The 16,843-nt window shown below is 40.8% G+C and overlaps 1 protein-coding gene across 1 annotated transcript in view; it reads right to left on the minus strand.

Annotated features, from left to right (window-relative positions):
* Positions 1-478: 478 nt before the first annotated feature.
* LOC145403322 (uncharacterized) overlaps positions 479-16,843 on the minus strand; it is a 40,666-nt gene continuing 24,301 nt past the window's right edge. The window contains exon 2 of the mRNA XM_080275116.1: positions 479-1,098. Within this exon, the coding sequence (XP_080131242.1) occupies positions 479-1,098 (620 nt within the window). The remainder of the gene's footprint in view (positions 1,099-16,843) is intronic.

Genomic DNA, 16,843 nt, shown 5'->3' on the forward strand with positions numbered 1-16,843 from the left:
TTTGTATTGTTTTTGTTTTTTCTTGGAAGGAACGTTTTGTGGGCTCCTGGCCTTTGGTTTCTTCTTTCTTGCATAAAAAAAAATCAATTGGTGGGACAGCAGTCAATGGTTTTACACTGGGCGACGGAAGGTCTACACTGGGAGGTTCAGCCATATACAGCCGCTCAAAGTACGCAGGCCGACGAGCTCTCTACTCACCCCCGACACGAACCGTCCACCTGCTGTCTGAACAGAGTTAACCTAAGAGGTGGGTTTGAAGTGAAGCTTCTTCAGGGCTTGGTAGGTCATTTGCATGAAGATGTTCTTCCATTTCCCAGACATAACTCCCTTTGTCCCTTCTCAGCGAAACTCATGCCCATCGAGACAGAAGTCTCCACCGTTCTCGATCTCCAGCCAGTCTGGCAGTACGACTCTCTGCAGTTGTGGTCAGCATCCCCTGGGTGATGAGTCCCCTTATTGAACTTGGGCAGTCTCTAGTTCACTCATCGGCTGTTGCCAGGGTAGCACACTTAAAGGTATCCCATTGTTCAACATGATCCTCACTGGTACTGAGCACTTCAAACTGATTTGAGACTGCCACTGTATACTCATATGCACACTCCTCATCCCTGATTTTCTCAAGATTAAACCCTTTTTTGGTTTCATTTTGAGAATCTCTCAGTTTTGATTTATAGCTTTTGAGTTGCAACAACAAGTCTGAGATCAGTAACAAAGAACTCTGCACTCCTAAAAATCCTGCAGTTCTGAAGGATCCTTCATCGAGTACTAACAAGAATGTAATCAATCTCCTCAACAACCCTCCGGTATTGGGATACCAATTCCAGCAGTGAAAATTTGGCTGCTGGAACCAGGATCCAGCAGTTCTTAACTTACAGGATATTGCAAAATCCAGAAGGTAAGAACTATTGGAGTTCCTAGTTCCAGAGCCATGGGGACCTACACAGTCCCTGAGGCCCTCCTTGTTGGTCCCAGTAACTGCATTAAAGTCACTCAAGACCAGGAGTGTATCCTGCGAAAGGCACTGTTCCATAACAGAGTCAAGTTTGGTGTAGAATAGCTCTTTTTCTTCAAGTTTGTTTATCTTAGTTGGAGCATACACTGAAATAAGAGAGATGAAGCCCGAGGAGAGCTTCAGTCACACTAACATTATACTCTCATCAACCGGAGTAACCTTGTCGACACATGAGACAAAGTGAGCAGCAGTTGCCACAGCGACGCCCCTAAAATGGGCACCATCGTCACAGCCAGATCAGCAGTATGTGTAACTGTCGCTATTGATCTCACCATGCCTGGGTCGCCTCACATCAGAGAGCGCAGCTAAGCTGACCCCCAATCACCCCAATTCTCATGACAATGAAGGCATGTGATTATCCTTTGAAAACCTTAGAATATTCGAAGTACACACACACAGTGCCTTCTGAAGGTTAAACCCATCCTTGGGCCTCGGCCTCACGTGTCCTTTTCTCCACCACAATGTGAATCAAAGGAAGGGTATGGGCCAGAGGGTCCCATAGGCTTTAACCAGCAGCCATCACGGTGGATGCCAGCATGACAGGGCCCAAGAAAGCCTTGCCAAGCTGGCACCCGAGGGAGGACCCCCTGGAAAAACTGGGTCAGGGTCAGGCAACTCGCACTGATCCCTATCCCTCTTCCTTCGCTTGTTAAGCACGAGGATTTTTTTTTTTTTTTTTTTTTTTACAGGGAAGGGATACAAACACCACCCCAACCTCGCAAGTCAGGAAAGGGCTCACCAGTAGCCTATGGACAGGGACGTGGAATCCTTGACTATTGCTATCCAAGTTTTACATCAGAGTTTTCTTCTCTTAGGTGGATTGCCAACAAAGGCTAATGAGCTCCACCTACCCTTCTAGATGGCCGTTGGCATAAATTGCTCATCTGCTCATTGACAGGTCTTGTTATTTATCCCGCAGGGTGTCTAGTCACCCTCCTCACTGGCTTAGCAGTAGGGGGTGCCGGTTTATTCGCCAATTATCACACCATGAAACAGGTAGTACTGGATTATATGGTACCAGTAGGAGAACTATAATTGTTTTAAATAACCCTTACTATCACTCTATGTGCTCTGTTTTGTATCGTGCCCCAGAGCCATGTGGCAGCACCAAACACAGCCACACAAGGTGCAGGCCAGGTTAACCCCCCTCCAGAATATACCCGGGTATAAAGTGGCCAAGGCCAGTTTATACCCCAGGTATAAAATGACCAAGGCCAGAACGTACTCCAGGGTATATTTCAGCCTGGGCTATTTTAACCCTCCCAAGGCCAGATTATACCCTCTCTGTTTATTTCTCATAAAAATAAAGTATAGGCAATACTTTATTTTTAAATTTCTCACAAAAAAAAAAAAATTTATGCGAGCAAGAAGGAACCAAAGGCTGAGCCCACATAACAGTTCCTTCCAAGAAAACAAAATACAAAAGAGAGCGAAATTCAAGATTCGTTCATTTCGAGATGCCTGGACACACTGCGTTTGAAAGACTGGAGATTATGGGAAGTAGGAAATACAGACATAGGGAGACAGTTTCAGAGTTGACCTGTTGCATAAATGAAGGACTGGGAGAAAAGGTTAACTCTTGCATTAGAGAGTTGGACAGAAAAGGGATGAGAGTTTCTTGCTAGATGGGTGCTATGCACTCTTTCTGGAGGTGGAGGGATGCAAGCAGACTGTTCAGAGGAGCAGTGACCATTGAAGTATCGATAGAAAAGGAGGCAACAATGCGGTGAAGAGACAGAGGTTCAAGGGAACAAGTAAGAGGAGGAGAGTTGATGAGATGAAAATCCTTTCACTCCACCCTATTGAGAAGAGCTGTATGTGGGGAGCCACCCCACACATGAGAGTTGTACTCTAAACAGGGGCGAATAAAACCTGTGTATAAAGTCAACGACTGTGCAGGGATAAAGAAGGCACACAGTCGGCTTAGCACACCTAATCTCTTGGAAGCAGATGTTACAAGAGATGCAATATGATTTTTCCAAGATAAGTCCAGAGTGAATGAAACCCCAAGCAGGATCGAGCTGGATAATATTAAACTTTAGTGGGTACTCATGTGGAAGATTTTGACGGGTTGATATGTGTAAAAACTGAGTCTTGGATGCATTAAAAACAACAAGATTAGTCTTACCCCAGTCAGAGATACAAGCCAAGTCAGACATAGCCTCATCCCTTGTTTGTTGAAGTAACTGCTGAGATAGACGTTGTGGAAACCGAATGGAAAGGTGAAGGGAGGAATCATCAGCATACGAGTGGGTAGGATTACATGTACAGCTTAGAAGATCGTTGATGAATAAAAAGAAGAGAGTTGGTGATAGGGCAGAGCCCTGAGGAACACCGCTGTTGATAGATCTAGGAGAAGAACCATGGCCGCCCACAACAGCAGCTATAGAACGACCAGAAAGGAAGCTATAGATGAAGGCACAAATAGAAGGGTAGAAACCGTAAGAGGGCAGTTTGGAAATTAAAGATTTATGCCAGACTCGATCGAAAGCCTTTGAGATGTCAAGTGTAATGGCAAAGCTTTCGCCAAAGTCCCGAAAGGAGGTTGACCAGGAGTCTGAAAGGTAGGTGAGATTATCGCCAGTGGAGCATTCCTGATGGAGCCCATACTGACGATCAGAAAGAAGGTTGTGATAGGAAAGATGCTTTAAAATTTGTCTGTTAAGAATAGACTCGAAAACTTTTGAGACACAGGATGTTAAAGCAATTGGATGATAGTTAGATGGTTAGGAATGGTCACCATTCTTTGGGACTGTTGAATGTGAGCAAACTTCCAGCAAGAATCAAAGGTACAAGTTGAAAGACAAAGGCAAAAGAGTTTATCTAGGCAGGGTGTAAGCACAGAAGCACAGTTCTTGAGGACAACAGGAGGGACTCCATCAGGCCCATATGCCTTGTTAGTGTTGAGGCCAATGATGACAGAAAATACATCAGCTGAAGAAATTTTAATGTCAACCATAAGGAAGTCAGAGAGGGGAAGTGATGGAGGAACAGCACTGGAATCGTCTAAGGTCGAATTGGAGGAGAAAGTCAGAGTGAAGAGATCTCCCTTATCAGTAGAGGAAATAGCTACAGAACCATCAGAGTAGAAAAGAGGAGGGAAGGATGATGAGGTAAAGTTATTAGAAAGGTTTTTGGCAAAGTGCCAGAAGGAGAGAAAAATTCGAGTTGGAGAGTTCAGAGCATTTTGTAAGGATGAAATTATTTTTAGTAGAGCGAAGAACAGACTTAGCACGATTCTGGGCAGAAACATAAAAATGATGTGAATCAGGGGTGGGCTGGTTCCAGTACCTTTATAAGTCCTCTCCTAGTTGTGGACAGCATTAGATCAAGCGTGATTAAACCAAGACTTTCTTGCATTAGTCAAAGGTTATGAGAAAGGAATGTATGCTTCCATGCTCGAGAGAATAACCTCCGTAATGCGCAAGGCACACTCACATGGCTCCCGCCCATTGAAGCAATAATCATTCCAGGAAAAATCAAAGAAGTACTGCCTGAGGGCTTCCCAATCCACAGCTCCAAAGTGCCAATGATGACGTTTCTTTGGAGGGTCTGCAGGCTGTACCAGAGCAATAGGAAAGGCTAAGGTAATAAGGTTATGATCGGAGGAGCCCAGCGGAGAGAAAAGGTTGACAGCGTAAGCAGAAGGTTTAGTTGTAAGGAAGAGGTCAAGTATGTTGGAGCTCTCTCCAAGGCGGTCAGGGATACATGTAGGGTGCTGTACAAGCTGCTCTAGGTCATTAAGGAGAGAAAAGATGTAGGCTTGTTCGCCAGGTGGATCAGTGAAAGGAGAGGAGAGCCATAGGTGGTGGTGAACATTGAAATCTCCTAGAATGGAGATTTCAGAGAAAGGAGAAATGGATAGAATGCGTTCCAGCGTAGAAGTAAGATAGTCAAAGAGTTTTTGATAGTCCATAGAATTAGGAGATAAGTAAACAGCGCAGATGCAATTAGTCAGAGAATGACAGGAGAGCCGAAGCCAGAGAGTAGAGAATTCAGAAGAATCGAGTTCAGGAACACGAGAGCAAGATAGGTCGTTGCGTACGTATACACAACAGCCACCTTTGGCTTTGAAATGAGTATAGAGAAAGTAGGAGGATACAGAAAAGGGTTTGCTGTCAGTTGCCTCAGACAGCTGAGTCTCTGTTAAGAAGAGAAGGTGAGGTTTCGAGGAGAGGTGGTGTTCAACAGAGAGAAAGTTAGAGGAAAGGCCATGAATGTAGCAGAAATGAAGAAGTGAGTCAGACAGTGGTTCCAGGCATGTAGAGTCATCACCGGAAGAGGGGCGGATGGTGGGGGCATTTATGCCCCTTCCCCCTGGGGACTCCGAGGCATGGTTTGTTGTCGCCATTTTACATTTTTAATTTTGAAAAAGGTAGTGCAGTGTGCTGTGCTTGTAGACTGGTGTTGACAGGTAGAGAAACTTGTATTGGAGAGCATGCTGGCCTACTCTTTGTGTAACCGAAACACTGAAAAAGTTCAGCAAAAGGGGATGGTCAGGAACTAGTCCCGAGGGCTGATGAAACGGGAGCTCAAACTCTCCCTGTCATCATCTTTCCATCCACCTTGGGAGTACTGCCCTGCTCAACTGGTGCTACAGTCTACTCATGCATGACAAAGGACAAATGACATGCATGACAAATTATGAATTATACAAAAAAAAAAAAAATCCAGTCTATATAGCAATCTAGAGTAAGGTAAAAATTGTGCATAAACAATGGCATGTACTGTACTGTTCTTTCGCTCCAAAGCTATCAATGCACTGTAATTGACAAACCTATATACCAATTTGCAAGAAAGTTCTTTGTATCAATTTGTAAATTTTCCGACACGTGGAGCTAATATCCTAGATCTTGTCTTAGCTACATCAGAAAATGTAGTGAGTAATGTTATTGTAGGAGAAGAATTTAGTACAAGTGATCATCGCATAGTTACATTTAACATTAAATTCAGTGAAGACAGTGTCAAGGCCAGTTGTGAGAAAGTGCCCGGCTTTAAGAGAGCAAATTTTAAGAAATTAAAGGCAATTGCAGGTGCAGCTGACTGGCATCCCATCGTCGAAACTTTAGATATCAATGACGCGTGGAGTTACTTTACAGAAACTCTCAACAGTGCCATCAAATTATGTATTCCTATGTGCAACAGAAGGCCCGCCAAAAATTCTAAATCCAAATGGTGGAACTCCAACATTAAACATTGTCTAGAAGCAAAAAATCATGCATATAAGAATTATAATACCACAAAGAGTCAAAGTGATAAAAATGAATACGATGCCCTTCAACGAAAAGCCAAAAAATTAATTAAATGCAGTAAGAAAAACCTTGAGACACATGTTGCAAGTATCAGTAAATCAAATCCCAAAGAATTTTTCAGTTACATAAGAAGCAAAAAGGTATTAACTCCATCAATCGGTCCCTTAGTCACAGATAACAGAGAGCACACTGATGATGAAACTATGATGGCGAAAATTCTTAACACTTTCTTCGCGTCAGTATTTACAACAGAAAATATACATACAATTCCTACTGTTTCCCCCACTCCTATAGAAGAGGGCAACATAATCACTGACATTATAGTCAGCGATCGCGACGTACTGCTTGCAATAAACAGATTAAAAGAGAATAAAGCACCAGGACCAGACAAAATATCGCCACGTGTATTGAAGGAACTACAGAATGAAATATCAAAGCCTTTAGCTGAACTTTTTAGCTTATCACCTAAGAGCAGTAAGGTGCCACATGAATGGAAGCTTGCTAACGTAACCCCAATATTATAAAAGGGCAACAGTGCCCAACCAGAAAACTACCGCCCAATTAGTTTAACATCGGTGGTTTGCAAATTGCTTGAAACTATTATCAGAGACAAGTTTGTAAAACACTTAGAAACAAACAGTCTCATAAAAGATTCGCAACATGGTTTTCGTAATAATCGCTCTTGCCTCACGAATCTGCTGGACGTTTTCAATGATATACTGAAAATGTATGACGAGACTAAATCTGTTGATGTGGTCTACCTCGATTTTCAAAAGGCTTTTGACAAAGTTCCACACAAAAGACTCCTTCAGAAGCTAAAGGCACATGGTTTCAGTGGCAGTGTTCTCGGATGGGTAGAAGATTGGCTCACCAGACGAAAGCAAAGAGTTGTAATAAATGGAAAAAAGTCAGACTGGATAAACGTTACAAGTGGAGTGCCGTAGGGTTCAGTGTTAGGTCCTATTCTTTTCTTAGTATATGTGAATGATATTGACGAAGGATTGTGTTGTAAGATTTCAAAATTTGCTGCTGATACTAAAATAGGTAAACAGAGCAGATACAGAACTGCAAAGACAGATAATTCAGAGAGATCTTGATCAACTGTTTAACTGGGCCCAAGTCTGGCAAACGGATTTCAATAGTAATAAACGCAAAGTGTTAAACATTGGCAGTAAAAATGTAAGAGCAAGTTATAGCATGAAAAATGTCCAGCTTGATAGGGTAAACCATGAAAAAAATTTAGGAGTTATAATAACAAATGATTTGAAACCAAGTAAACAATGGACAGAAGCTGTGAAAAAAGCCAACAAATTGATTGGGTTCATAGGCAGAATATTTGAATATAAATCCGATAATATCGTCCTCACTTTGTATAATTCCTTAGTACGCCTGCACTTGGAGTATTGCGTTCAGTTTTGGTCACCATATTGTAAAAAGGATATGGAAGAGCTTGAAAGGGTGCAGCGAAGGATGACAAAGATGATACCTAGATTGAGAAATAAACCGTACGAGGAACGTTTAGAAGCCCTGAATCTCTTTACCCTAACAAAATGGAGGATACGAGGAGATTTAATTCAAGTATTCAAGATATTCAAATGTCATGATAACATGGCTGTCGATAAATACTTCACAGTTGATCACTCGAACTACACTAGAGGCAATGGGCATAAAATAATTGACAAACGATTCCAGTCGCATGAAGCTAAGCATATCTTCTTCAACAGAGTTGTAAATATATGGAATAAATTGCCCTCTAATGTAATAGATTGTAATACAGTACAAACCTTTGAAGGTCGCCTGGATAAGTATTTGCCATCCAACCCCCAGCTTAATATGTTTACTCCTGAATAAAACACTTGTGTATGTATAATTTTCTGTTTTATTTTATTTTAGCTTTTTAGAGCCTGGATCAATTTATTAAATGCAAATATAGTATACGCACAGACTAAGATATGCACAGATAGCCCTGAGTTAACGGTCACTACTCATACTTTTGACCTGTGATGGGCTGTGGATCACTGAGGGTCCCTGTTAGTTAACGTGGCCATCCTCGGGATTTTTTTAATGTACCAGGGGTCACTGCTTCAGGAGGTGACTTGTTTGCTTGTCCCGCATGGGAAACTTCCTAGTCTCAGTGGAATGAATGGAGCTGGGGCCTGATTGACTGCTGCCTACCTTAATAGCGCCAGGCAAGGCTGCCACACCACCCCTGAATATCCACACTGTGCACTGTGCAATTTCCACACTGTGTCCGCAGATGCCCCGTCAACTTAACATCGCACAGTGACATGCATTAGTTATTTATTTAGCCTATTCGATTACTCATTGTACTTTACTACTTTCTCTTTCAGGTTACTCATACTGGTAGCTCATAGTGTATTATAGAATGTAGCTTTTCCTTTTCAGTCTTTCCTATGAAATTTCCATGTCAGTTTTTCCATGCTGAATGGTGGTTTTTCTTACTTTTTCTTGCCAGTTTTGGCTGGAGGGTTTGGAGGTGGGGAAAGCCTTCTTGTTTTACTATCCTTATCCTTCAGCATGTAAAGATAGATCTTATAGTCATAGTCTACTATGTACCAAACAGCCTCGAAAGGACCATAAGGTCTGTTGCTGTTTGCTTTCCTTTGTACTCCTTTGTACTCCTTTGTACATAACTTCAAACGGGATTAAATTTTAAAGTTTTATATATATTTCACTTGTGATCTCTATTATTATTTATAGAAAAGGTGGGTATATTTTGGCCCAAGGAGGGCTAAAGTAGCCTAGGCTAAAATATACCCAAGGGTATATTCTGGCACAGGCTATATTGTACCCAGGGTATAACCTGGCCAGGGAATATAAAACGGCCTGTTTCAACGGTAGGTGTGTGGCAGTGACCGTAGGATTATCACCACTCCACTGACAATGATACAACAGGAACAGTTTAACCCGTTCCGGCCTGACACGTATTGTAATTTCATTCATGCTACTTAGACTTTTTTCTTTTCACTGAGAGGAATTTTTTGTACTGAAGGGGTAAATGGAATTTTTTTTTATAAAACCTCCAGTTCGGAATATGCTTCTTAAGCTTGATAAAACTATTTGATGACAGCAAGTATAAAATACAAAATATGCCGTCGGAATAAACAGGATAAGATGTTATTTACATTTTAAGGAAAAGAGGAATAGGGCGAGAAGGGCTGTGCGAGATGCTAGAGTGGCAGCAGATGAGAGGTGGGGTGGACAGTTGACTGAGAATTTTCAACAGAATAAGAAAATGTTTTGGAAGGAGGTGAAAAGGTGCGAAATGGAGAGTCTGGAAAGGAAGAGCAAGTAAAAGCAGAGGATGGATGGATGTTAATTGAGATGGACGCAGTAAGGAAGAGATGGGCACAATATTATGAAAGACTGTTAAATGTAGAGGAGGAAACGAAGGCTGAGACTGGGACAGATGGAAGGATCCAAGGAATAAATGTGTTAGAAGAATTGAATGATTCTTTGATCACGATGGAGGAAGTGCAGGAGGCAGTAAATGAAAACAGGGAAAGCTGCAGGTATGGATGGGTGTGATGTGGAATGGTTGAAAGGTGGTGGAGTGACTATTGCTGGGTGGCTAGTAAGATTGTTGAATGTGTGTTTTGTGAGAGGTATGGTGCCAGTTGACTGGGCAAGTGCTTGTGTGGTTCCGTTGTATAAAGGTAAGAATTTTAAGTATGAATATACTAGCTTTAGGGGTATAAGTCTGTTAAGTGTTGTAAGTAAGGTGTATGGTAGAGTGTTAATTACGAGAGTTAGAGAGGGTACAGAGGGAGTGATTCATTATTAGCAATGTGGCTTTAGGAGAGGGAGGGAATGCATGGATCAGGTGTTTGTTGTGAGACAGGTGTGTGAAAAATATTTAACAAAAGGTAAGGATGTCTTTTGGACGTTCATGGACTTAGAGAAAGTATATGATACAGCAGATAGGGAGGATCTGTGGACTTTTAAGATTGTATAGACTTGATGGTAGGTTGCTAAAAGGAGTGACATGTTTTTATGCAAATAGTAGAGCGTGTGTAAGAGTGGAAACTACTGTGAGTGATTGGTTTCCCGTGAGAGTAGGGCTGCGGCGGGGATGTGTGATGTCGCCTTGGTTGTTTAATATTTAAATGGATGGTGTTGTAAGGGAGGTGAATGCAAGAGTGTTAGGTGGAGATTTGAGTCTGGTGAATGCAAAAGGTAGAGAGTGGAATCTGAATCAGCTGCTGTTTGCGAATGATACTGCACTAGTGGTTGATTCAGAGGAGAGACTGAGACAGCTGGTAGAGGAGTTTGGAATGGTGTGTGAAAGAACTAAATTGAGAGTAAATGAGAATAAGAGTAAAGTGATGAAGTGTACGAGGTTTGTAAATGGTAGGAGGATGAATATTAGTTTTGAATGGTGAGTTGTTTGAGGAGGTAGAGTGTTTTAAGTATATAGTGTCACATGTTGCTGTGCATGGAAGAATAGATGCAGAAACGAAGTTCAGAATGAATGAAGTTGGAAAGGAACTGGGAGGAGTGAAAAAGTGTTTAGATGTCTTTCGCTTAGAATGGATGTAAAAAGAAGGCTGTATGAGGGTGTTGTGGTAGCGACTGCGTTATATGGGGCTGAAACGTGGAATATGGGTGTAGCAGAGAGGAAAAGTTTGAATGTAATGGAGATGAGGTGTCTGAGGAGTATGTGTGGAGTGACACGTATGGATTGATTGAGAAATGATGAAGCGAGAAGGAGAACTGGAGTTGTGGGGGAGATGGCTGATCGAGTTGAGCAGAGGGTGTTGCGATGGTTTGGGCATATGGAGAGAATGGATCATGAGCGATTGGTGAAAAAAGATAACTGGATCGGATGTGAGAGGTGTAGGCTAAGAGGAAGACAAAGAATAGGATGGATGGACAGTGTGAAGAGATCTCTGGATGCGAAAGAGATGTCCGTTGAGCAAGGAAAAGCGGCTGCACATGATAGAAATGACTGGAGAGAAATTATGACTGAATAAATGATGATGCAGCCCTGAGGAGATATTCTCCTGCGTTTGGTCTGATCAATTGATCAGGTCAGGTGCGTGTAAGGGGATGGGTCCATTATGATGTGGCAGGGGTAAACCAGCTGTGCTTTCGGGCCCTGCAGTGGATGTCGCTGATTGCACTGCACAGTTGTCCCTCGAGCGGTGTGGTGCAGTGAGGATCTGTCCTTTCTCCTCTTGGGGCTACGATGCGAATGAATGTGTGTGTGTGTGGATGAGGAAATTGGGAGTGTGTCGTCCTGTCTTGGCAATCTCCCTTTATTTGGGGGAAGCAGCCTAGGTATATAGATAGACAGAGAGAACATTTTAGAGATTATGATCTGCCAATTATTTCTTGAATATAATTAGGAAAGTCTTGAAAATTTCATACCGTAATGATAAACTTCTTTTGATATGAAATTATAAATTACAATTTGCTACTAAGCAGGAAGAAATATATATACGATTTTTTGTACCGCACCACGTGCTTCACCTTTAGAATATTTATTGTTTATCAACAAATTACAGACATGTATTCCTTTTGTAATATGCAAGGACTGAAAACTTTATCATTTAATCCTATCTGAATCAGGGAGTAGCAAGATATCTTCCTTGTGTGCAGCTGCAAAAAAGCTTTTTCTTGTAAGTTATAGCATAATGTTCAATCATTTCATTTTTATTCGTCACACACACACACACACACACACACACACACACACACACACACACACACACACACACACACACACACACACAGGAAAAGCAAATGGTCCTGATGAAATTTCATGTTGAGTGCTACGACAATGTACAAAGGAGTTAAGTAAACCATTATCTTTAATTTTCAAGAAATCCTTGAGTCAAGGTAAACTACCTGATATTTGGAAGAAAGTAAATAGTGTCCCCTTATTCAAGAAAGGGAATAGACAAAATCCACTCAACTACCGACCAGTATCACTAACCAGTGTTGTAAACAAGGTATTAGAAAAGCTTATAAGAAAAGCTTGGGTAAATCATCTAGAAGAACACAATATGATAACAGAAAGACAGTTTGGTTTCAGAAAAGGAAAATCATGTGTTACTACTATGACAGAGTAACAGACACAATACAGGAAAGAGAAGGATGGGTGGACAGTATCTATTTAGATTTCAAGACAGCATTTGACACAGTATCACACCAAAGACTTTTATGGAAACTGTACCATCAAGGAGGAATTCGAGGCAAACTGTTTTGTTGGATGCAAGATTTTCTCAAAAAAAGAGAAATGAGAACAGTACTAAGGGGAAACTACTCATCATGGAAAGAAGTGACTAGTGGAGTACCACAGGGCTCAGTGCTGGCACCAATCATGTTTTTAGTGTATATAAATGATACAGACAGTAACACTGGAAATGAAAGCTATCTAAATATGTTTGCAGATGATGTAAAAATATAAAGGAGAATTACTAACACAGACTCTTGTAAAGAGCTACAAGAAGAATTAAATAAACTTCATGAATGGAGTAATACAAGGCAAATGGAATTCATTGTGGACAAGTGTCATGTAATCAAGTTTGGTAAAAGTGGAAAAAGACCTGATTGGAATTATGCGTTACGAAATAAAACCCTACACACATCAGAAAGAGAGAAGGACCTAGGTGTGATTATCAATAGCAGACTATCTCCGGCTGACCACACCAGTGAGTAAGGTACGGAACATGTATACACTGCTTGCAAATATGAGAATAGCATTCACATACATAAATGAACACATGCTAAGAAGGATAATAACATCATTCATCAGACCAACCCTGGAGTATGCATCAGTAGTCTGGAGTCCTCATCTCAAAAAACACAGACAAGATTGAAAAAGTTCAAAGGGTCGCTACAAGATGGATACCAAGCTTAAGGGATCTAAGCTACGAAGAAAGACTAAATAAACTGAATCTACCAACACTACAGGAGAGAAGGAAAGAGGTGACATGATAATGCTGTATAAATGCATATCAGGGAAGGAGAAAATAGACATAAATGATTACTTAACATATGGGGAAGCATCAGCAAGAGGACACTGCAAAAAACTGCATAAGAATAGAGGTGATAAAGACGTGAGGAAATTCAGTTTCCCAAACAGAGCAATTGATTAGTGGAATGCACTACCGAATGAAATAGTGTGTGCCAAAACAATTTAGAAATTTAAGGATATGTACGATAAATATGCTTTAAGACACGGGACAGTACGAGCTTGACTCATTCCTGTAAAGATACAATTAGGTAAGAACAATTAGGTAAGAACACACACACACACACACACACACACACACACACTACCCCATGCAAACTTTTACTTAACAGTACAGATCAATGACAAACACCATATTCATTCCAATCGGAAAACCACAATTTTGTTTGTTTGTGTCTTGAATTGTTCTTTATTTGTTGTCCTCAGTACTTGCCTTCATAACACAAATAGATGGTAGTCGAGTGGTTACAGGAGTGCGTTGGGAATAGTAGGTTTCCTGATTCAGATCTTGGTTGTTGCAGTGAACAGTTTTTGTTCAGATTAGAAAACAGTTTTCAAACTTCAGGAGTTAGGTACCACATTAATACAAAAGCCTATATCTAAATTGAATAAAATCGTCTTGTAGTGGCAACAGTTCACAATAAGACGCCATCATACTGATGAGGTGAACATGGTCTTAACTCCTCATGCGTAAATGGTTGATCGAAATTAAGGGTTGCTAGTTTATAGAATTTAGAGAGCCCGGGTATGATTTTAGAATATAAAAAAGTTTATCATTTAATTCTATCTAAATCCGGGAGTAGCAAGATATCTTTCCTTTTTTAACAGAAAGAAAAATACACAGCATAGTGAGTGTGTAACCTATTCGTATATCGGTGTTTTGCACAATATATTAATTATAACACAGCGCACGTCAACAGTGATGGCACAGTGCAAAGATTGCTTGGTCTTCAACAGTGTTGTTATAAAGGGTGCTATTGTTACATCTTGGCATATTTATTATACTGTATTTCTCTTGCATTGTTCGCCTTTGACTCTTGCGACAATTTTAGTAGAAAGTGATAGACTTTATTACAAAATGGTATTTCGGTAGTTAGCTTATCAACTTCTGATTGTCGTTTGCAAAAGGAGGGTCCTAAGAAAAAAATGACCGAAATGTGAACGTACTTGGTTCAGTGCGAAAATTTTCTCCTCCACCCATCACCTCATTGTCATCATCACTCCCCTGCGTTCAGTATCTTCTGCTGTTAAACGACAATACTACAAAAAAAAAAAAAGTTCTAGCATATTCTCGTTAATGCTCTGATAATTCATAGAAAAATCCTGCATTTCTTAAAGTTAAGCAGAATTCCTTGATACTTAAAATATGTGATGTTTAATTATAATCCTTGTTTTGCAGTGTGTCTAATATCAAGATAAGAAATGATTTGGTATAGGCCTACGTAGGCCCCTCCCCGTAGCATCCCAGTGTAGAGAGGCACATGGATCTGGAGTAATAGTTTTTAAGATACCGGGTCTGTGAGGTCTGTGGGTGTACTGCACAGTTCTTGTTAGGTTACACGGAACGGTGATTAACCAGTACGATATTAGGAAAGAAGGCGCCAGGTAATAAAAATTCCTACAAAACAACGGATGACATTCATTTGGAAAAGCCATTTACGTCTAACTCATATGACGAATATGACAAGCTAACTAGGAAGACCCACTGTCACGGGGTTTTTATAATATCACGGTGTTTTTTAAAAATAAATGCTTAAATATTATTTAAATTGATAATAATATTCAATAATATTGAAGAGCAGAGACGATGATTGTCTTGCTGCATCAAGCAACGATTACTTTACGCTGGCTTAGCACGATTCTCTGAGAACGAGAATTTATAAACTTTCTCAACAGTACACAGCAGAGACTAATTACTCACAATTGCTGAATTACTGTACTGTTAGCCTCTGGAGAAAGTTACATCACCCCTGACAATAAATAACTAATACTAATAATAATAACATCAGGTTCTTGCTGATGCATTAACTCCTGGCACAACGGATTTTAAGTTAATACAACAAGACTGGTCTAAGTACCAGTTATGAGTAGTAAAACGTCTATGCAAGCTAGGAGCTATACGGAAAATAAGCTTAATTTGGATTAAATGAAACAAGATTTTACTTTACATTGAGCTCAAGGAAAAGAACTGTTAAATTTATTAATCACAAAAAATAAATTTAACGTTACAATTCAAATCAAATTAAATGAGACGCACTCACTCACTCACACGAAAAGCTAAATACTTACGCCTAGGAAAAAACACCTTAACTAAACTCTTATGACTACAAAATACAAAAAGGAAATACTAGTCAATGAATGCTGCGTATCACCCAAGCTGAACTAGGATGGAAGTACTGAAGAACTGTGGAGTTTGGGTACTAGCTGACCTCACACTGCTGGCACAGGACCTCTCTCCGTCTCAACAACAATTGGACTGAATTCAAATACATTGTATGGGCAGGACGCAAGGCGTGGCTAACGGTTGAGGGAAGCAGAGGCGAACGATAAAGAAACAATAGTATCGCTCAGTAGTGCACTTAGTGACGTGCATTAAATCGGTCACTTTTGAAAGTGACGAATGTTTTGAAAAGTATACTCCGAAAGGGAGGGAGAAACGGTTAGCTGAGCGATACACAGTGAGTTTTCCACTAATAGTTCGTGGCTTCTCACAAAAGGGAAATGTCGCGAATTGATTCGTGACATTACGCCCTTACAAAATTAAATTTTTTCCTTATGGGAAAAAATTTGTGGATATATATATATATATGTACACATCCTAAGTCATTCGCACAAGATTCACACTGTGGTGTGTGTGCTATCCTGCTACAGGAGAAAGTCGCAGTCGTCAGTGAGCGAAAAAAAACTCGTATTTACGTTAATAGAAGCAAGCTTGAGGGAAAAACTCCGTGACGACGGTGAAAATCCTGTACTCAGGTCAAACTGAGTGAAAAGACGCTACATTTACACTGACAACTAATTGTTGTGTAGCGTGGTGTATGTAATACACAGTGTAGGTGTGACAGTTGTAGTGTAACTGTACCTACGTGTAAAATGACACAGTAAATAATAATATGGCGACGACGAAGGCAGAGGAGAAGAGGCGGCAGCGTGCGGCAGACGATCAGCTGGTCCGCACAGCAAAACTGCTACACCCATTGCTGAACCTGCAAAACCAATTGAGATGGAGCATCAAAAGTGTCAATGAGACAAAATTTTATTATGTTACAATTACTCTCTCTGCCTAGCAGTCAGTGCTACGACGTACATTCGAGGTCGCCATTAATTATAGCACACGATTATGGTCGGCAAGTTGAGAATCCTTGTGCAAACTCGGGTCTTCCATAGCCTCGAACCGCACACGGGTCCTCAACCTGTGCCTTAACCTACAGTTCTTATATTAATATCGGAGAGCTGAGAATCCTTGTGCAAACTTGGGTCTTCCATAGCCTCAAGTCGCCTCTGCAGAGTTCTCACTTCCCCCTTAACCTACAATACAATACTTATATTAGTACCGGGAAGCTGAGAATCCTTGTGCAA

This window comes from Coenobita brevimanus, chromosome 60 (assembly GCF_032717465.1).
Source record: "Coenobita brevimanus isolate Jiangsu-jjx chromosome 60, ASM3271746v2, whole genome shotgun sequence".
Classification (NCBI taxonomy): Eukaryota; Metazoa; Arthropoda; class Malacostraca; order Decapoda; family Coenobitidae; genus Coenobita; species Coenobita brevimanus.